The 22,155-nt window shown below is 41.9% G+C and overlaps 3 protein-coding genes across 29 annotated transcripts in view; 1 reads left to right on the forward strand and 2 right to left on the reverse strand.

Annotated features, from left to right (window-relative positions):
• The window catches only part of LOC103156750 (melanoma receptor tyrosine-protein kinase), a 36,646-nt gene extending 30,119 nt beyond the window's left edge, over positions 1 to 6,527 (forward strand). For both annotated transcript variants that reach the window (XM_016664567.1, XM_007578907.2), the window contains 8 exons: positions 222 to 407; positions 717 to 872; positions 953 to 1,028; positions 1,933 to 2,079; positions 2,163 to 2,260; positions 2,449 to 2,586; positions 4,072 to 4,162; positions 4,338 to 6,527. In XM_016664567.1, coding sequence (XP_016520053.1) covers positions 222 to 407; positions 717 to 872; positions 953 to 1,028; positions 1,933 to 2,079; positions 2,163 to 2,260; positions 2,449 to 2,586; positions 4,072 to 4,162; positions 4,338 to 4,672 — 1,227 coding nt within the window. In that variant the 3' untranslated portion in view covers positions 4,673 to 6,527. The remainder of the gene's footprint in view (positions 1 to 221; positions 408 to 716; positions 873 to 952; positions 1,029 to 1,932; positions 2,080 to 2,162; positions 2,261 to 2,448; positions 2,587 to 4,071; positions 4,163 to 4,337) is intronic.
• Positions 6,528 to 8,469: 1,942 nt separating this feature from the next.
• Positions 8,470 to 14,510, reverse strand: ssr1 (signal sequence receptor, alpha). 2 transcript variants are annotated; one of them, XM_007578908.2, is made up of 10 exons: positions 14,346 to 14,510; positions 12,834 to 12,967; positions 12,605 to 12,698; positions 12,429 to 12,532; positions 12,197 to 12,355; positions 12,045 to 12,121; positions 11,871 to 11,949; positions 10,743 to 10,836; positions 10,585 to 10,599; positions 8,470 to 9,949 (listed from the first exon to the last, which is right to left on the reverse strand). In XM_007578908.2, exons 1-10 carry the CDS (start codon positions 14,413 to 14,415, stop codon positions 9,882 to 9,884), a joined length of 894 nt encoding a protein of 297 aa, XP_007578970.1. In that variant the 5' UTR covers positions 14,416 to 14,510; the 3' UTR covers positions 8,470 to 9,881. The 2 variants fall into 2 exon arrangements, with proteins under 2 accessions (XP_007578970.1, XP_007578971.1); XM_007578909.2 differs by lacking the exon at positions 10,585 to 10,599 and having other exon boundaries at positions 14,346 to 14,508.
• Positions 14,511 to 16,689: 2,179 nt separating this feature from the next.
• The window catches only part of nebl (nebulette), a 63,378-nt gene continuing 57,912 nt past the window's right edge, over positions 16,690 to 22,155 (reverse strand). For 19 of the 25 annotated variants that reach the window (XM_016664589.1, XM_016664578.1, XM_016664584.1 and 16 more), the window contains 3 exons: positions 21,482 to 21,574; positions 21,271 to 21,360; positions 20,548 to 21,018 (listed from right to left, as the gene is read on the reverse strand). In XM_016664589.1, coding sequence (XP_016520075.1) covers positions 20,773 to 21,018; positions 21,271 to 21,360; positions 21,482 to 21,574 — 429 coding nt within the window. In that variant the 3' untranslated portion in view covers positions 20,548 to 20,772. The other 6 variants (XM_007578911.2, XM_016664599.1, XM_016664579.1 and 3 more) reach the window with 5 other exon arrangements.

Here is a 22,155-nt window from a genome sequence, read left to right on the forward strand (position 1 = left end):
GGGACCAGGGTGTTAGAAAATGGATGGATGGATGGAAGTAATTCTTTATTAAAGATGACCAGATGATATTTCTGACCTGCTCTGCCGTGTCGTTGTGTTTATGGACCGTTGGTGTTTCTGACGCTGCAGGTTTTAATTCTTTATTAAAGATGACCTGCAGGTCATGAATGTGTGATATTCATGGACCGTTGGTGTTTGTGACTCTGCGGGTTTCCCTGCAGGAGGCGTACGTGATGGCGAGCGTGGACCATCCTCACGTCTGCCGCCTGCTGGGCATCTGCCTGACGTCGGCCGTGCAGCTGGTGACGCAGCTGATGCCGTACGGCTGCCTGCTGGACTACGTCCGGCAGCACCAGGAGCGGATCTGCGGCCAGTGGCTGCTGAACTGGTGTGTTCAGATCGCCAAGGTGAGCCAGGAACCTCGGCGCTCGGTAATCCTGCTGAGGCTCGTTAACCTGAACGCATCAGGATGAAGGAGTGTTAATCTCTTCAGTCCCATCTGAAATGTTTAGATGCTGGGAAAATGTAAATGAGATTAGAGTGAATTTGGGTTGTTCTGGATCACACGGTCTGGGGAACTTTTCCCAACATTGACTTAAAGTTAAAACCAACATTTCATGGTAACCTGGACAAAATAATGGAATTCAAATATTTATTTATGTTTTTACTGATGAGTTCTGGTTTGTTAAATGACACGCTGCGCCCTGCTGGTTCAGGGGATGAACTACCTGGAAGAGCGCCACCTGGTGCACCGCGACCTGGCAGCCAGGAACGTCCTGCTGAAAAACCCGAACCACGTCAAGATCACAGACTTCGGTCTGTCCAAGCTGCTGACGGCTGACGAGAAGGAATACCACGCCGACGGAGGAAAGGTGCCCTGGCAATGCCTGTTGGCTTCTGTTCGGACTGAAAACATGTCAGAGATGAATCACCGCTGTATCTCTGTGGACAGGTTCCCATTAAGTGGATGGCTTTGGAGTCGATCCTCCAGTGGACCTACACCCATCAGAGCGACGTGTGGAGCTACGGTGAGGAATCGTCCCCACAGCGCCCCCTACCTGCCTTCACCCTCTGCCTCCTGTTAGCCGGTTTAAACATCTGAAACTGCACAGCCAGAGGATCAATACTGAATAAGATATTTTTTGATTGCACGTTATCATCTCTTGTTCAACATGTTAAATGCTTGAGACTCAAAGCAGAGTGAGATTTTCGTACACTGAACAGATACTGAACATCAGTGTTGGCATGTAATCCTGATTATATTGATTAATTCCTGATTGTATTTAGTCTGATCGTGGAAATCTTACCAGTTTTCCTGTTTGCATGAGTGATTTGCGTTACTAAAAGTTAAAACTTAGGGCTCTTAGTTTAGCTGAAATCCCATCTTGCGTTGAAAGGATGTGGTTTATGGAGCTCAGGACGTTTCTCCAGTAGCAGTCAGTCAAGCCACAAATCTGAAGAAGGCTCTGACTGGAGACTGTTGCAGCCCAACAGTTCAACATCCAGGCACCAGAAACATTAGTAACACAGCAACACATCCTGATGACTCCATCAATTAGCATGCTCTGCTAATCCGCCTCGTTTGCTTTTGCTGCTCCTCTTTAAACCCCCGGTTGGCCGTGAGGTCAGAAAGATGTTGGAGTAGGGGATATGATCGATGGAACTTGAACTTCTTCCTTCTCTCTCTGTTCTGCATCTATGAAGCTTCCTTTCTACCTCCTCTGGGATTTGGGGTCAAAGTTCAGGTGATATTTTATCTACCCGAGATCCACAAATCGGGTAGAAGAATCCGTTGACAGGACAGCTACGAGTCATTCTAGCTATAAATGGCTTTCCTGCAGAAAATAAGGAAATTGTTCTTTTTCTGTTTATGTGGTGTTATTGCTAGGCTAGGCTAGGCTAACGTAGCTAAAGCCACTTCTGTCTCTGCAGGTGTGACGGTTTGGGAGTTGATGACGTTCGGATCCAAACCGTACGACGGCATCCCGGCCAAGGAGATCGCCTCGGTGCTGGAGAACGGAGAGCGGCTGCCGCAGCCTCCCATCTGCACCATTGAAGTCTACATGATCATCCTGAAGTGTAAGCGCTGACCCTGCAGGTGGCGCTGCAGGCTGGCTGGGGCTGCTTCCTCATGGTAGTGTGTTGTCCCCGTCTGCCTGCAGGCTGGATGATCGACCCGTCCAGCAGACCCAGGTTCAGAGAGCTGGTGGGCGAGTTCTCCCAGATGGCCCGGGACCCGTCCAGGTACCTGGTCATACAGGTACGCCACCAACCCCACCTGCTCCACCAACCCCACCCGCTCCACCTGATCCTACTATAAAACACTAACAGAACAACTTTACTTTTAAAATATAAATGATTTTCATTCAGTAACTGAACATTAAGAAGTGAATCTAATCAAATTTGGGATAATAAACTATATTTGATGGTCTCTGACTTGTTTCCCAGGGCAACCTGCCAAGTCCGTCCGACCGGAGGCTTTTCTCCCGCCTGCTGAGCTCTGATGACGACGCCGTCGACGCCGATGAATACCTGCTGCCGTACAAACGGATAAACCGCCAGGGCAGCGAGCCCTGCATCCCGGCGGTAAAAACTCTGATGCTAACCCAACAGCAGCCTGAAAAAGTCCTGGGGTTTTCAGTCTGAGGTTCCTCACCGGCTGGGTTTCAGAATCCTACATGGCCGCTGCTCATACAGACAGCTGACAAGATTTTCATCTGAATGTGTCTCAATAAACTGATCCTTATAAAACCATAAGATCAGTTAATAAAACTGTTAACACAAAATTAAATTACATAGATCAGGATTTCTGAGTAGTCTGGAAAAATCAGGACTTAAACTTCAGTAACATTCCAGGTCAAAAGTATGGAGGATGTTGAATTTGAAACCTCTTTTCCATTTGGTCATGTTTTATGTTCTTCCTTCTTTCCTGTTACTTCCTTGTGTCCTTCCATCCTTCATTGTCTACTTGTCTCATTGAGTAAGAGAAACGAGGAACTTTTATTTATTTATTCCTTCTTCTTTCCTTCCTTTGTTCTTTCCTTTGTCATTCTTTCATTTGCACTTTTGTTTTTTTCCTTCCTTCCTTCCTTCGTTCCTTCCTTCCTTCCTTCCTTCCTTCCTTCCTGTCTCTGGTTTTTGCAGCTTAGATATTTAAAACATTAATTTTGTTCACATATTTGCCATAAATGTATCAACATTTTGTGTTTTATATCTTAACTGATTTTGAAATTTACAAAACAGAGCCGGTTCTGTTGGTGTTTTAGCCGTAGTAAAGAACAGACGCCTGATGAACTGCTCTCACCTGTCATCGCTGATCATCCGTGCTGCAGTGAATCCGTCTCTCCTTAAAGACATTTCCTATTTCTTCCTCACATCGTGTCTTTAAGAAACCTTCAAAATAAAATCAGATTTGGTATCTTACTTCTGACAAAGTGAAAGAATTACATATAACTAATATACTTTGCCACCTGTGTAATATTTACTTTTGAATGTTATAACACATGATATTAGAATATTTATAATTATATGTAATATTGTTTTATTCTAAGGTAGCGCTCTTGTGTAGGATAATCTAAATCAATGTTAGGGAATAATTAAAACTTTTTTCAAATTTACAGAATCTCAGATATGCTTCATAGCGGGGCTGAACCTCAGTAATACACTGTAGCTAACACTAGCTGGCATTTCGCTGGTGGACATAAATACAGTAAAGTAATATTCTACTTACAAAATAGAAACAATATTATGTTCATCTTACTTGGGAAACGTTTTCCCCCTGAGCTCTCACGTAAATAGTCCGTCAATCTGAACAAAAATATCCGGCAGTGCTGAGGCTTCTTCTTCTGCTGTTTTGGTTTAGCCAAGTAGGAGGGACGACCACTCCAAGATGGCCGCCATATTTCCTGCAGCAGAGCAGCCAATGCGGGGTCTACTCTTTATTATGTCTGATTTCAGCACACATGACCTGTTACTGCTGACCACAAGGGGGCAGAACAATACGTAAAGTGAAATAATGGAAATGTTTTATGCAACATGGACACTAATCCGTCTGACATGTGTGTTTTTTAGAATGGCCATCCGGTGAGAGAGAACAGCATCGCTCTCCGGTACATCTCCGACCCGACCCAGAACGCGCTGGACAAAGACCTGGATGGTCACGGTAGGTTCTGATCAGCGATCACTTCCTGCAAGAAATCAGGAAGTGATCGCAATAATGGAGTCAAACAGGATATGAGTCAGATGCATTTTGGATATTTTGCTAATTGAAACGAAGAGTTTCACCAAAGCAGCTGAGTCCAGGATCCAAATAAATCTTCCTGATGTTTGTGTTCCAGAGTACGTTAACCAGCCTGGGAGTGAAACCAGCAGCAGGCTGTCCGATATCTACAATCCCAACTACGAGGACCTGACGGAGGGCTGGGGCCCCGTGTCGCTGTCCTCCCAGGAGGCGGAGACCAACTTCTCCAGACCGGAGTACCTGAACACCAACCAAAACTCGCTCCCCCTGGTGTCCAGTGGCAGCATGGACGACCCCGACTACCAGGCCGACTACCAGGCTGCCTTCCCGCCGCAGACTGGAGCGCTCACTGGGAACAGCATGTTCCTCCCTGCAGCAGAGAACCTGGAGTACCTGGGACTGGGAGGCGCACTGTACACTCCTGTCCGCTAGGGGGCAGCAGCGCTCAGATAGACTGGAGATGTGGCTTTGCTCAGATAAACTGTGGTCCGTTTTAAATTGGACCGATAACTGGATTTAACTCGGACGGTTTGTTGTCGGTTCTCCAGAGGAACCGAAACACAACAAGAACTTCCTGTTCCTTCAGGCAAAGGTCCAATCTGTTGCTCTCAGCTGATTGGAAGAACCCATCTGGAAAATGGAGCCAAACATTACTCAGATAAACTGTAAAAACATAAGCTAATTCAGGTTCTATTAAAAAAGACTTGCTCAACTCTCCTGCTCTTACATGTGGGTTTGGATGCTGCAGGACGATGCAGATGTTTTAATCCTGGCGCTTCTGTTTCCAACATTTACAGTCGTGAACTGAAAATATTTCAGTTTTGTGAAAATATGCTTTTATTGTCAGTCAACATGATGTTTGTAACCTTAAATCTTTCAGAAAAAGAAAAAAAACGGGTTGAAACTGGATTCTCAGGTCACACTGCTCTACTCCACATATTTATAACTGCCATATTGTAAAAAAAACTGCATTTACACAGTCTGTTGGTTTCTTATCAAAACAATTTTATACTAGTCCTGCAAAAGCAGGTGGGAATAAAATTAAGCTTACTAAAATTTAAATTTTGTAGAAGACAACGTTGGGTGAACAAAATAACACAAACGGTTCTGTTTTGTAGGTTGTAGAAGGACGGAGGAGGACATGTCCAACATGTTCCTTAATCCTCTTTGGACATCACGTTACCACAGATACACCTCAGGTGGAGTGTTTTTAAAAATCTCACCAAAATCTAAGTTTGCATGTGAACAGGAGGTGCAGACGAAGTGGGAAAATATAAATTTTATTAAACATCAGAGTTGGTGGGAAGATTTTAAGAGTTTACTAATTTTTTAAAGATTATTCAGTAGTCTGGAATAATCTAAACTTGTTTTAAATATAGGAAGGAGATGGAAAATGTGAACAAATCTAACGACTTGTGTTGTCAAGATGGAGAGGGACAGTAGGGGGCAGTGTTCACCGTGTTGTGTTCATGCTGCGTTTTGGAAGTTCTAACTCGGGTTTTTGAGAGACATTGCATTCAGCTCAGCGCTTTTCTGAGCTGAAAATTCACTTGTTCTTCTCCGTCTCTAGGCTAGCTTCTGTTAGCAAAACAGGCTAATTATTTCCCGGTGACAGGTTTACAATGAGTTACACAATGTGTTTGACGGATCTGATTTGAAATTCGTTACTGTGACTTTTACTGTGGCTTAGTGAGGTGACAGCCATATTGGATTTTGACATTCTAAGTCAAAATTCCGACTTAAAAGAAGAATTGTTCAAGTTAGTTCATTTAGAAATTAATAAGGCAAATGGAAAGCAGGCAGAACCGCTCCCCCTGCTGGTACTGCCAGGGTTCTACAAAAAACACCACTTCCACAAAGAATAGGTCAGTTTCTTGTAAATGATGTTTTTCTTGTACTATTATTGTGAATAAATGTACTATGTTGTGTCTGTAATGTAACTTTAAATGCGTTCAAAATGAGAACGCGTGTGTAACTCAGTGAATTTTAAGTTCAGCTCTGGACGGGAACCAGAGCAGAACCTGTCGGCCGGTCCTCACTGAGGAACACGGCTCAGCTAAACTTCACGGAACCATTTCAGTCCAAACTGTAGCACAAAGAGAACCTCCTCTTGTTGTCTGACTTGAAATACTCACTCTTGATTGTTTGTGTTGTTGGATTTTTGAGGTCCAAGAAAGTTTGCTTTACTTGACACAAATGAGCCAAACCCTGACGTCCTGCTGCTGAATATTACTGCTAGTCTCTGTTTGTCTTTAATGTTTACTGATAAAAAACAAAATTAAGTTTCTGACTGTTGCTGTGGGTTTTTATTCTCATATATATATAAACACTTAAGGTTTACATAACATCTGTGTAGCCTGTCCGGTTAACTACGTCAGGCATTATGGTGAACACATAAATGATTCAACTTACCTTTGAAGTTTTTTCTGAAGTTTGACACATCCAGCTTAAATCCTTTGTCGTTGTTGGAGCTTTTAAGGACGTATGAATAATTCTATAAGCATCCTTAATAGTTCTGCAGCGACCAAGGAGCCACTGCTAACATATTGTTGCCTGCGCACCGGAAGTGTCTATGTGGCTAAAAAATGCGAAAGTGCTTAAACGGAATCCATAAAATAAGAATTACTTAAAATACTAATTTTAAGCACAATTACTATTTTACTTAATTATTAAAATAGTGTTTTAGTATTTTTAATGTCGTAATTCTTAACATTGTTTTAAGTCATTACTTAATGCTATCGCTAACAACAAGCTAACCCATGTTATTTCTATGTGCTTGGAGCTACTGGTAAATTATTTATTTAGCTTCTGTAAACCCAAATTCGTGCTTAAGTTGTTAATGTTAAGTCGTAATGCATTTCTACACTGTAGGTCAACCACTCGCAGTGAGCTACAGAAACATCATTAAAAACAGTTCATGATGCTTGTCTTTCTATATCTGAAAGTACAATTTAAACGATGCGATTCTTACCTAAATGTGTAAGCTATGCTCACCCGTTAGCATCCATGTTTACTTCCGGAAACACTGAGCACTTCTTTTTACGGCGGTTGGCAGAACACTGAGAACGCTGACGCTATTGCGCCCTCTACTGCGCATGCGGGACACATTCAGGTCTTTGGCCCGTTCACACTGGAGAACACATACAGGTCGCGTTTATTTGGAGGCTCTTCCTGGACTGTAACAATACAATGTAAAAATAAAAAATAAAAAAAATCCGATTTGACAAAAAATCGGAATTGAGTCACTTCATTGTGAACGCAGCATTAGGGCTGCATTTACATCATGACCCCATATTTTTGCGTGATGTCGGTACTACGTCATCTGCAACTCAGCAATTTTTGTTATCTTTTAAAGTCTTGCGTTTTCCTCCAGATTTAGGACGATGATCACTGGTTCTGTTGGTTTGGGTCACCATGATTTCTCCTGGTTCTGGTCCACTGTGGTTTCAAGGAAACATCTACCAAAACGTTCAGGAGGACTTCATGGTTCCTTCTGCTCACCAGCTTTATGGAGATGATTTCACTTTCCAGCAGGACCTGGTACCGGTCCACACTGCCAACAGTACCAACATCAGCTTGAGTAACCATGGTAACACCAGCAAACGGGCCTGACCAGAACCAGATAGAGAATCTATGGGGCATCGTCCACAGGAAGGCGAGAGACGACCCAAAGCTCAAGTGAACTCAGCTGGTGCTTGTGCGTCCAATAAATGAATTCAAACAGACCAAAGATCGAAAATGTTTGAGAATTAAAATTTAAGTGTTATTTGATGGTTTCAGAATCCATAAATTAACTATTTTAACATTTAAAATAACTGGAAAGTTGTAAAAATGTTATTAAAAAGTGTGATTGTGTTACCATGGTTACAATCAGCCGAGCTTCATTTTGAATAAACATGTCAGCAAATAACCAATTATTTAAGCTCCGCCCCCTTTTCCCAGATTCCACCAGGATTAAAACTGTGAGTGGTGCTGATGTTCTGAACACAACGGACCAACATTTCAGTGATATCCCAATTTATTCAGATGTTCGTTTATGAAATACTGCATGGATGAAATCATGGAAAACACAAAATGGCCGATGATATATTTACAAAAATCCTTCAAATAAAAGGTTATAGTAAATAATTTCTTCCAGCCCTTAAACAAATAAGGTCTGCATTTTCCAGGTTGATCTTTCAATTCTAGCAACTTGTCCTAAAATCTATTTTGGTCAATAAAAAAATGTAAATTTTATGAAAAACAAAGATGTAGCGACATCTGGTGGCAAATTGAAGGATTGCAAACTGAATATTCGTCTGACACACATGGCTATTGAAATAAAATGGCACTGAAGTGACGTCTGAAAAAATAAAGTATCATTTGTAGGTTGTTCAATAAAAAAACTTATGAAAACTGGAGCAAAAATGATGTGATTTTTACACAACGAAAGTGAAAACAGAAGCAGTTTTACAGCAAATCATCAGTTTATTTTCTGCATCTTCAAAAGCAAATCAAAGAAAAAGCTTGAAACTGAATGAAGTCAGTCCAGGAAGAGCCGAGTCTCCGCCGTTTGTTCGATTCTTCACAGTAAAGTTCAAATTAACAGAATCCAACAAACAGCCTCTGAACTGCAAACACCGCCCCCTGGTGGTGAGTCAAAGACAACAGAAGCCCCGCCCATTTAAGACCAAACTGGAATAAATTAGCCGCTTTATTTTCCAGAAACCAGTGCTTCCAGTTCAACGTCTTCCCGACCCGATGGTCGCTTGGACAGAAACCGTTCAACAGGTTTTAACTGGACCGTTACTCAGAAAAACATCCAGAACACCTCTACAGGAGCCCAGCCTCATGAAACAAAACATAAAATACCTGATGACCCTGAACGCATCACCACAAGCAGCTGCAGACCTTTTTAATTCACCAGGCTGCAGATTTAACCTGTTTTTATTCTGGATTAATCCAGATTTCAGGGAGAAATCATTAACGGCATAAAAATGAACTTTAATCAATCAAATTTAGAGGTTTTCTGATCAGATATCAGGATGTTTGGTGAAATAAATGTGAGAGAGAAAGGTGAGATTTTCCAACATAAACTAAAAGATTGACAGAAAGTTTGAAAAATTCAAAGTGATCCAAATGTTGACAGCGCTCCACATTTCAGATTCAAACCCTGAAACTAAAGAAAAGCAGGCGAGTGGAGAGCAGGAGATGAAAGTTCATCTGAAGAGGAAACGGGTCAGAGCTGCGACTAACCAACCAGTGTTTAACCTGCCGAGTCGACAGAAGCTGCTCCCACAAACATCCTGAAGCTGAAAGTGAAACATGAGGCAGAGCAGAGAGGAAACGGCAGGCAGCGCCGCCTCCAGGCAACGACAGCAGTTTATCACTACGGCTTAAAAAACAAAACAAATCCTCTCCTCTGGTTAGAAAAAACAAAACAACCTTTAACTGAAAAGCAGTGGAATCGTGTGTGTGTGTGTGTGTGTGTGTGTGTGTGTTTGTTCGACAGTCTTTAAGCTGAAAGTGGAGCCAGTCGTCGCTGTGCTTGGCACTGGTTCAAGTTCCTCAGCAGACAGACGGACTGAGCGCGCTCAGACGGCCCTCAGTCCTCCTCTTCCTCCCGTCATGGCAGACAGATGAAGGGTTGCCATGGCGCCCGTCACTCGTCTGAGCCGGCCGAGCGTTTCTGGTTCCGCTTGCGAGGAGATCGTCTGGGAGAAGCTTTGTCTGGAGAACAAAACGAGAATCCGGCTCAACATCCAAACATCAGCTGGAAACACTCAGAGTGAATGGACTGCTAGGCTGCGGGGGTCGCCGCCAGGCTGCGGGGGTCGCCGCCAGGCTGCGGGGTTCGCCGCCAGGCTGCGGGGTTCGCCTGCGGGTTCGCCGACACATGAAGCTGACTGAACTAGTTTACAGTTCTAGATTTAAAAATGAGATGAAAACTAAACCCAGTTTTCAGGTTTAAATCCCAAATCAACATTGTTTTGAAGATAAATATCCAAATGTATTGTTAAAGAATTTTAATTCTAATGGATCCACTGGATTCCTATAAACTCCAGTTTGCCAGGAAACAGGATTTTAGTCCCTGAAGGATGAAGCAGCTCTCAGGTTTTTATAGACTTTCTGGAGAAAATGTTTTATCAGTCGTTTAAACAAAGTTTCTCTGATTCTGAAGGATCAAGTAGAAAAATGGAGAAATGTTGACAAGCAGCAGAGAAACTGAAGGAATCCAGGAGAGAAAGAGATCCAGAGCAGATTGGAATCAACTGGATCATAGAGCTGCAGAAGTAGAATCAGCTTCCTGTCTGTCTCTCACACACACACACACACACCAGGACAGAAGCATGCAGCAGCCTCACCTCTGCGGCTCTGCACTGAAGACGCAGGAAAACACGACAGCAAGGAAAGAGAGAGACAGAGGAAGGTAAGTGAACCACAAGCTCTGAGGGTTCAAAGGTCAATGTGGGGGTGGCCTTGGACTAGACCACTTGTCCAGCAGCAGTAGAGTGGTACGTACTGATCTGGTTGAGCGTCTCCTGAGGGATCCAGCTCAGATCCACGTCGTTGTGGCTCGATGTTCCCGTTTCCACCTTAGGAGCCGGGCGCCGCCTCTGCAGGCAGACAGAGGTCAAGAGGTCAACGCAGAGTCAGCAGGTGTTACATCATTTATCATCAGAAACTTTACATGCTAAGAATTTTCATTTATCAGCCTCACAATAAATTCTAATGAATGTTTGAGAACTCAAAGCGTCCTCATTGTTGATGGTTTTACTATTTTCTCCTCTATCAGTTCAATAAAGTTTTGTTCCGGTAATTATTGTGATAAACAATATTGTTGTTTAGAGACCATTTCCATCTAATACACTGATGATGGCATAATAAGATCAATATCAAAGACAAAAAACAACCAAAACCAATAAAACAGAAATAAAAACCATAAATAAAATACATTATTATGTTTCTGTAAACAAAACCTCCCTTCAGAAAATATTGATCATCAGAATGAAAATGATTGATTTCATTTTATTGATCATGTGATCAGTTGATTCGTTGCTCAGTGACAGGAATGTTTCTCAACAGCAGCTTTTGTGTCAGTGGGACAGTAATGACTGTGACACTCAGTCACAACCAGCAGGAAAACCTGAGGTGATAAAATGTTACCCAACCTTTGAACACAGAGTTCAAAGGTTAAAGGTGAACGCTACAGAAGTTCTTCTCAATGTCTAAACAGGAAGTGAAACTTTATTTTGGACTCATTAATCTGTCACAATAAATTTACATAATTTATCATTTTTCTTTTTCTATCAAAAACTGGATGATAAAAGTCTTCAGTCTGGTGTTTTCGTCTCAACTGGACAGTTTTGTTTACAGATTCTTCAGAATTCTTTTTATAAATTATAAATTTGTTTTGTTTATTTATTTTGGATATTAAAATATCTTCCAGCTCCAGAGTTTAATGATCATTAGAGTTTAAAGTTTATTGATCTTTCAGAATCTGTTCTTCCATCACTATGACATTAGTGTTAATCAGTTGAAAACAATATTATAGTTAATCTCTATAACTTTCAGTTGTTGGTCCAGCAGCTTTAGTCATGGCAGGTCTACTGCTCAGCAGCCTGACCTCTGACCCCTGACCGTCTCTGACCTTTCTGGACTCCAGCAGCTGATGAAGGCCGACGATGACGAGCAGACCCAGACCGGACAGGAAGACGTACATGAAGATCCTGGAAGCAACAGAGAGGAGAAGTTAGACCGGCTGGAACAGAACCAGAACAACACCGGATCCAGAAATCCAGAACCAGAACTCTGCAGTGTTTACGTTTCTCCGTCCAGCCCGTCCTCCTTCTCAGTGATGGTGACGGTCTGGTTGAAGACGGCGTCCTGGAAGACGTTTCCCTGCAGGAGGAAGAGGAGGAGAGAGGTCAGAGGTCAGCAGCAGGTTCTGGTCCGGTCGGCCCGGCCGGTCCTTACGCTGCTGTCCTTGTAGTTGAGGTTGATGACGAGTCCAAACGGCCGGCCTCCCATCGGCTCGGCCGGGATGAAGGAGTACTCGAAGGTGGCCTGGCGGCCCGGAGGAACCACGGTGCCCAGCTGCAGCGCCGTGAAGTTCTGGATGTAGAACTGGTAGTCCTGGCAACAACACAACCAGGTCAGATCACAGGGTAACCGGGCCGGGTTCTACCGGGTTGGGTTCTACCAGTACCTGAGGGTAACGGAAGGAGGCGTCCAGAGACTCCACCATGAAGTTCTCTCCTCCCTTGTTGGTGAAACCCAGAAGGAATTTCACGATGTTGTTGGCCGGGAAGTCTGGGAGAGAAAACCGAGGTTAGAGCAGAACCAGAGAACCGGGCCGAGGAACCAGACCAGAACAACCATCACCTTCTCCTTTGACGAACAGGATGGTGGTGTCGGCGTTGGGCGAAGCCTTCACCTCTCCCACCAGCGCCTCCTCTTCCTCATCTTTCTCCTCCGTCTGAACAGAAACAGGAAGTGAGGTCACAACTAAACCAGCTGACTAATAATAACTAAAATCCACATTTTATGAAACATTTGACGTGTTTAATGTCTCTAAAAGGACCAAGCATAGAGGCTGAGGTCCAAACCTCACCAGTTCTGTGTTTTCATCGTCTTCTACTTCAGCTTCATCATCCTCATCTTCAGCCGTCACATCATCCACAACATCTTCATCCACAGCCTCAGCCTCCTCATCCTCCGTCAGATCCTGGGCGCTCACCACCGGGCCTGAAGATCACACAGAGAAGAACTGATGAAACTTTTTAAAACTGTTTTAGTGTCTCAGAGTTTCTGGAAACTAAAGCAGGACCAAGATGATGAAGATTATGACGGTGATGAAGATGATTAACATCAGATCCAGACAGTTGGAGGCGTTTTCCTCACATCATACAGTCAGATTATCATTATTATCATTATATGATAAAGTTAAACTCGTTCAGTTTGTCCTCAACTCTTTCAGAGACAATAAGGACTCGTCCACCCTGGGACGTTACTATAGCAACCAACTTTTGATTCACAGCTGCCATGGAGACGCTGGATCCAGTTTCACAGATAAAAATAAAAAAAATATTCTGTATAATCTGTTTAAAGGTCCAAACTGGGATCAAATCAAAAGTCAATGTAAATTAAAGCCGACACAAATATTAATTATATACATTAGATTTAAAGAAGAGGAACAAAAAGGAAGAAAGAAGGAAATAAGACAGGTTATTTAGTGACCCAGAAACAAAGAGGATTCCTTAAAATTGATAGAAACAGAGATCAATATAAATAATGCGACAAAAATTATAACTGAATTTTGGTTTTGATTATATAGCAAATAATTAGCAGAAACGTCCAATTATGGACAAAACACAGAAACGTAGTTAATTTACATTCACTCAGACAAAAACAACAAAATAAAAATGTTGGTAAAATACATAAGTTAATCACATTAAATGATAATTAGAAATGAAGTGAACTATGTTGATTTATTATGGTACGTTATTTTTCTGGGCTCAGTGTCAAACCGGATGTGAACTTCAGTATTGGTCTCACAGCTTTAGCTCTTAGTTTAGACCAAATAATCACACCTAGTCTGTAAATCAATAGAAAACAGAGAATAAACTTAAACTACTTCATTCTGAGATTATTTCCTAAATGACCAGCTCGGGACAAACTGACCCGTCTTAAACTAATGACGCCTTTAAGCGGCGTTTCCTGCTTTCTGCTGCTAACAGACACATTACTGACCTCACATGTAGTCTAATTAGTTTAGTGTTAAATTAATATCTGAGGAGGCGACTTTCAACATGTTCGCTCTCCGGCTAACAGCTAACACTAAGGACACGTCAGTCTAAACACGAGCAGCAACTGCTTTCATGACAGCTGAAATTAATATGTTAAATGTAAAATTACCAACAATTACTGACCAGCAAAGATACGGGTGCCATATCAAACCCTTTACATTTTCAGAAATAAGCATTTAATGTAAAAATCTTGGTTTTATTGCAGTTATCAACCTGCGTACGGCCTAGCTCTCATTAGCTAGTTAGCTCCACTGCTAACACCAGCATGCTGGGATAACCTCCGTCTGAACCTCAAAACAGACAACTTAAAAACTCACCTTTGATGAGAATGGTCACCGGGAAGGCTAACAGCAGTAGCAGCAACAGTTTAGGCAGAAACTTCATCATTTTCAAACAGGAATCAGTGCGTTCTCATTCAATGTCGGTCAGACTGCAAGGCTGAAGCGCCTCCGTTCCCAGGTGACTTCTTCTGCTGCGGCACTAGAGCAGCAGGAACGGATTGGCGCGAACACCTGCTGCCCCCTGCCGTCCGAGCGCATGTATTACAATCTGAATACAATGAACGGCCAAATAAATAGATAAATAAATGAATGTATTTTGAGCTAAACTGATCTAATAATTCATCAAGAAAAATATCTCAACGTCAAATTTCCTGATAAAAATGTAAATATTTTTACACCTTTTATTAATAGGAAGAAATGTAAGTCATGTAGAATTGGGCTGGGAAATTTCAGACCAAACACCAGTAAATTTAATGGCAGACCCAGAAAGTATACATCTCTAAAGAATAACGAGGCTGTTAATTTTTCATTTTATTAATTTTTTTATTTCATGGAACAGTTATGATAAAAACTGAAAAGAGTGACTGATCATTCCAAATAAAATCTAAATAAGTTGATTATAACCTGTGTTAACTTACAGTCTATTAATGACATATAACTAATAATACAGAGAATGCCAAAAATCCTCAAAGCAAAATCAAAAAAAGTCTCAAAGTGTTTCTTTCAAAAATTAACACACAGATATATTCTGCAAATCATACCAGCTATTTTCTAGAAAACCAAACATTATAAATGTTCTCCAGCTTTAGTGATGCATATATTCAGAACATGATCAGATGCATTCATCACAGCAAGACAACAAATCCATAAAAATACGACATACTGGAGACAAATTCAAATATTCATGTCCAAAATCAGGAGTGAAGATATTCAGACAGACAGAAAAGTTTCATGTTCTCACGCAGCTTCAGTCTAAACACATGAAAAATTCAGTTATCTGCACATAAAAATGTTAAAAATAAAAAACACACAGAGGTTAGTGTGGCTGTTTCTGACTGAAACTGAGACTTTTTCATCTCTGTAGAAATTATTAAACACAGAAATTACAAAAACTAAACTGGTTATCAAACAAACTGAGGATGAACTCGTTTATCTGTTCTCCATTCCTTCAAAATAAAAGAGCCAAAAAGAAAATGTGGAATTTTTTACATCTTTCTTTGTTTTTGTTTTTCTCCCAACAAAATGTCTGCAGTTTCTGCTGTGAAATCACCATCTGGGGGTAAATTATAGCTTTATTGCTCTGTGGGTGAAACTGAAAATAAAAATCTCAGCTTTACTGCGATAAAGTCCATAAACGACCCCATGAAGGTCACGAGAAGCCGCGTTTTATTGGCTGACTTTAACACGGACCTACCTGAAACGGTTAAATATGGCCACCGTTAAATAACCAACACATTGCATATTCAGTTTGTCATTTAGAGAAACAACTGATCCTGTTGAACCTGAAGATATTTTGATTTTATCAGGAAAAATGTAGAAAAGGAAATATTTAAACTTCATGTCCAAAGAGAAAAACTCAACTGGTTTCATCACTGGGAACCAGTAGGTCCATTAAATACAGCCTCACTGGTTTGTCATTGACTAAACTAAAACTAAACTGTCCTCAATGCACTGTAAAAATATGTAGGTTTTTATTAAATATATGTTTAATTTCAGGAAACATGACTGATAATGTTTTTATTTGCTTCTGTTGCAGAGACGCATAAAATCCTGCAGCAGCAGAAAATCCATCATTTATCCAGAAGACAGTCTTATTTTAATAAACTCTTGTTTCTAACAGAATCCTTTGTGTCTCTCTTTCTGTCCTCTAACGTTTCTAATCTCTCAGATCATCCAGAGTTCTTCCTTCTCTTCAGGTTCAGTTTGGATCAAGCAGCTGCAGCCGATCAGTGAATCCGTCCGAATTTATTCTCTCGTTTTTCCCGTTTTGAATAAAAGCCAAGATAAATAATGGGCTAATCTGTTACATAATATTTATAACTTTAGTAACAGAGGAGGCATCTTTATACAGGACGCGAATAATTAAAATGAATTTATAAATATTAATAAAACAAAAATAATAAACATTAAGTTGTCAGTTACTTAAATTTGAGACACTAACTCAGATAAAAATCAGATAAATCTGTGTGAAATGCTCCCTTCATTTTTAAATACATGAATAAAAGTTATAGAAAATCAGCCAATAAAACGTAAACGTGTTAATTACTAAATATTAAATAAAATAAAATAATCTGGGATTATAATCCAGTGTCAGAGTGGATGTAGCTTTGTTTGCTAACAGCAGCTTCAGGATGGAAACTTTTTCTTTCAGTTCGTTCTGATCATGAAACTTTCTGCTTCCTTTCACTTTGTCAGAAAGTTTAGTGGAAGGAAAATCATCCAGATTAGATCTGAGTGAATTAGTGTGGACAGCGATGTGTGGAGACAGAGACAGAGAAAAACAACAACAAAAAACAGACATAGAGGAAGAAATATCACATAACTTCAACCTGAAACTTGGACTAGACCACCTATTTCAGTTAACCATCAGAGCTCTTTTTACCCTCCAACTAATTTTCTTTCCTGTGGTTGATCAGAACCTCAGCCTCTCACACACATCCTCCTCTTCCTCAGTGAACTTCCAAGCGTCTGACTGGCTGATGACTAAAAGGTTCAGCAGAGAACATGTTGGACGTCATTTCTGCAGCTGGTGGAACATAAAGGACCCTGAAATAAAAACATCACCAGCATCTGAGAGCGTTGAAAGTTTTCACCCTGAAGGACGCCGGCTCTTCCTCCTCCTCCTCCTCTTCCTCCCTGTTCAGTTGCAACACTCCACGTAGTTTGCGGGCAGCATGCCGGACTTGCCGGTCCGCTGCACGGTGCCGTACATCCAGCCCTCGTCGATGGGCTGGGCGTTGACGATGACGTCTCCGTCCCTGAAGGACACCTCGTCGTGGTCCTGGGCCGCGTAGTCGTACAGCGCCCGGTAAACTCGCTGCAGGGGACGGAGAAAACCTCAGCCTGGTTCAGCCGCTCAGAGAGGACGGAAAATCATTTCAGCTCTCCTAAACGTTTTCAGACGTATTCAGCATTTGGTTCAGTCAGAATCACTGATTTTCTGTTGCTACTTTAGGATTTTGTGATTTTTATTAAACAGTTTCCAAAATGTACAAATAGAAAAAAAAAAAACAAGCAGGCAGATTGGCCTTGTTTTGATTGACCAAACATTTTAATTCTTTATAAAACCTTAACAGCTCGATGTTTGTTACTTAGCATCAAGTCATGCCGAGTCAGCAGTGGAGTAGCAGTAAGAAACACTGCCACCTGCAGGCTGGAGTCAGTATCACTTCAAACCAATGTTTTCACCATTGTTGCAGGAACTTTTCAACAAACTTGAAATTATAAATTAGTGGGTAAAAAAATGCAGGGTTCTGTTCATTTTGAGTGAATTTCTATGAAAAACTGGAAGGACTAAATAAACATAGTTTGGTCTGACTCAGCGTTATGGACTGAGGGCCAAACGGCCGTTTGGAGGCTGCAGACCTTCTGATCCAAACATCCCATATCTCAGGCTGCTGTTGTCCAGTCCAGGCTCAGCTCTTCTGCTGGTTACTAACTGGTTTTCATCCATAACCAGATCTGAAAAGTGCGTAGCTACATTTTTGCTGAAACAAAACAACTTTTTACGTATAAAACCTTTAAGAATCGTTTTGTTGTGGTCAGCATCTTGATCAGGGGTGTGAATACTTTATGGAGGTGTGTGAGTGTGTGAGTGTGTGATGCGCGGCGCTCAGCGGCGTACCGATGTGGCAGAGTGCGGCGGTGAGGTGACGGATCGGACCGACGACATGCTGGTCTGATGCATGTAGCCGTGGAACTGCGGCTGCTGCTGGACGCCCTGATGATGATGATGGTGGTGGTACGCACCGGGCAGGACGGGAGCTGCACACACACACACACACACACACAGAGAGAGAGAGAGAAGGTCAGCATCCCGCAGCATCCCATCCTGTCCTCTGAGGAAGACGAAGGTGAGTCTCTCTGAGGAAGACTCGGGTCAAAGGTTAGAAATCAGGTTTTCTCTGATGGGAGGCCACAGATACCAGGAGTGCTGCTGCCGCTGCAGTCCCAGAGGTCAGAGGTCACAGAGCTGGCAGACTGCTGGGACAGCTGGCTGCTCAGCCTGCTGCCGGAGCGCTCTGCCAGGCGGCCGCCACCAGGTGGCAGCGCAGAGCAAGAGGAGAGAAAAAGGAAAAAATAATTCAAATTTCTGGTTTTTAAAAACAGCAGTTAGTCGGGTTAATATGAAGGAACACGATTATTAATTATTTAAAGACCTGGATGTTAATGGAATATTCAGTTTGTAAAGGAATAGTTCAGTTATTGATCAGTTATTGAATATAAAACAATTCATTGAACCTGAATGAATAAACAGTTTAACAACTGGTTATGTTTGAACCGGAAAGAAACTGGTGATTTTATTTCACAGTTTCTGTTTATTTTTCCACAATAAACATATTTTATTTCAGAATATATTGAAATGTTCTAGTTAGGCTGTTTTTATTATTTTTCTCTTTGGTGCTTCACTGCTGTGAATCTGTAAAATATATGAGTCCTGAGTTCAAAATGCTTAAATATAAATTTATAAGTTATTACATCACAGCTGAATTTTAACTGAATCTAAATCACTCAGATTATAAATTAACTTTGATAAAACAGCTGCTGCTTTTCGTCTGAACTTTAAGATTTTATTCTTAAGGTTTGATTATTATAAGTATAAAAATATAGTTTTTTAAAACCAAAACATTTAATCTGGGAGTCTTGTTTCAACCATTTTCCTACCGCTACTAATCACTTGCTTCAGTTTTTTCTTTTGTACTAAATAAATAAATTTTTCAGATTGTTTTCACACATAATGACATTTTATTTCCATCGTTTTTGTGGCTCTATAATTATCTGTTTTTGTTCTATAAATGGCATTGACATATTTTCCATTTTGGTAATTATAATGAAGCAAACAGAACAACAACATGCAGATAACAACATGCTGATTTATCGGTGATGTTTCTAAATCCAGTCGTGTTTTAAACTGTGAAACATTTTGATCAGTCAGCAGGTGGCGTGTTGGTGAATTAAAATTAAATCACGTTAAATAATAAACGTGTTTTTAGTTGTTCTGAACACGAGGCTGAAACGTTCGCTCATCTACCCGACATCCTGCGCAGACTTTTGGACTGAATGTTGTCCTCTACAGGGTCAAAATCAAAGATGGAGCCTGGATCTGTCCTCCACACCTTCAGGTCTTCACAGGGGGAGAAACATATTCAGTCCATAAACCACATTAGTCTGAGTTACAACTGCAATAAAACCAGAATAAACAGAAAAATGTTCCAGTTACTGCTGAATGATCCTGAAAACAGATAAAATATTTAGAAAGCAGAAGAATCAGATTTTACAGTAAAATGTGTAAAGATCCGAGAATAAAAACTTCTCCCTAAAACCTCAACAGAAAAAACACATAAAAATGATTTTATATCCAAAATATTCAATCTGAAGATGGAAGGAGAACGATATGAAGTCAGTGGCAACAGGAACATTTCACTGGTAGGAAGAAAAAATTAAATATGAAAACTGTTAATGTAGAAATGGTTGTTGAAAAGCTATAAAAAAAATCAACAACTTTTGTCTGTTGAGGCAAAACAATCTAGAAACTAAAAGAAACAGCTTATAGTTTCCAGTTTTGAAGGAAATATCACAAACTATACTAAACCAACTCAATCTTTGTATCTCCTTATAATTTCCAGGAAGAAGGAAGAAAGAAAGCTGATTTTTGAGTCATTTTGGGGGTAATAGCGCCACCTGCTGACAGTTTTGGTTGTGTCTTTGCCATGTTGATTCTAACAGGTTAAACTAAAGGACCTATTTTTACATGTTTTCGTCTCCTGCTACTTTTCATTTGCCCACCAACAGAAATCACACCCTGAACACACAGTTAAATATTTCCAGTCCGTTTTCCTCCACCAGCCTCAGGCAGAAGGATTCGTCTGAATTCGTTCTTCAAACTCGGCGTCTCGCTCCTTCACTGACCTACGATGATGCCTCCGGGCCGCCGGTCCATCTCCACCGCCTGGGGGTGGATCCCCTTGGCGTAGGCCGCCTCCCCCATCATCTGATTGGCTCTCTGGTAGCGCTCCATGCTGGGATCGTCCAATCCCGGCGTGAAGCCCCGACCGCGGGTCCGCTCAAAGTCCTCATGGTACTTAGCCTGGAGGAGCAAACGGAGAGACGCTGGTGACCTGAAGAGGAGGGAACACACACCAATACACACACCAATACACACACCAATACACACACCAACACACACTCCAACACACACGCAGCTCAGGGTGCATTTGGTCAGTGAGCAGATAAAACCCAAACATCAGGTTGTTAAATGAAAACACTCCTCTGTGTTTCCGTTACTATGGTGACCTCGTTCCCTGCAGGTGGGGGTTAGTGTCCGTGCAGCGGCCCCACCCTCTGTGCCATGACACTCGGGTTGCCACGGCAACCGGACCGCTACCATGGAGACCGAGTCCTGGGTCCGCCTGACCCGCCGGTACTCGGGCGTGTCCAGCTCGCTGAGGCTCCGCCCCCTCAGCTCCTGCAGGCCGCGCTGGTACTGGACCTGTTCAGACACACAGGTTACCAAGGAGCAAAGGTTTATGGGTCAGGGGTCGCCCATAAACGAGCTTCCTGTGACAGAAATCAAACCGCTGGTCAGTAAACAGGCAGGAATCAGAGAACCAACATGGCGCCCGACGTTACCTTCCTGTTACCAGGTGGGACCCAAAGGTTCTGGATGTTTTACTTTAGAACGGACGGATACGTAATGGAGGCAGAGTGTGTGTGTGTGTGTGTGTGTGTGTGTGTGTCTTGCCGAGCTGATGTTCTGCTGGTTCTGTTTGACCCGCTCCAGTTCTGGAGTCACTCCCACGCTGCAGGCCTTGGTGCTCTGCCTGTACTTCACCTGATGAGATTCAGGAAACAGATTCTAATGTACGGAACATTTTTCTCCTATCAGCTCATCTCTCTGTGTCGGATCTCTGCGGTTCCACCAGAACCAGCATGCTTCTGGACCTCCTACTCACTGAGCTGATGTTCTCCTGGTTCCGTCGGACTCGCTCCATCTCAGGTGTGTCCATGACTGGAGTACCATGACCCACCTCCTCTCTGTACTGGACCTGAACAGAACCAGAGGTCAGCCAGCCGCTGCACACACACCGAGTTTACTAACCAGTTCTGATCCATTTCTGATTCCTTCTTATTTACATGATCTGCACCAAACATCCTGAAAAACCTTTTGGATTTTTCAGGTTTCAGTCGATTTATGCTTGAAAAATAATTAATGTTTAAAAATAAAAAAGGAGATAAAGAGGGAAACTAGAAAACAAACAAAGATTCATCAGGAGTAAAGAAAAAATGGAAACATCCTTAAAAAATAGAAAAATAACTGCTGAAACTATCAAAGTAAAAGTACTAAAATATTACAAATCTGATAACAATTTTATTATAAAAATGATCAGTTTATCAGTCAATTGTGTTCACAGTTTCATGTTTTGGTTCATTTTATCTAATTCAGCTCCTTCGTCACTTTTTACAGTACATTTTTTTTGCTTGTGTTTTGTGGACTGACTAGAAAATCTGCAGTTTAAGCGTGTTAAACAACAAGCTGTGTGTGTGTGTGTGTGTGTGTGTGAGTGTACGTCGCTGATCTTCTTGGCGTTCTCTCTGGCGAGGACGATCTCCGGCGTCTCGGCGACCG

The sequence above is a fragment of the Poecilia formosa genome, unplaced genomic scaffold, assembly GCF_000485575.1.
Source record: "Poecilia formosa unplaced genomic scaffold, Poecilia_formosa-5.1.2 Scaffold497, whole genome shotgun sequence".
Classification (NCBI taxonomy): domain Eukaryota; kingdom Metazoa; phylum Chordata; class Actinopteri; order Cyprinodontiformes; family Poeciliidae; genus Poecilia; species Poecilia formosa.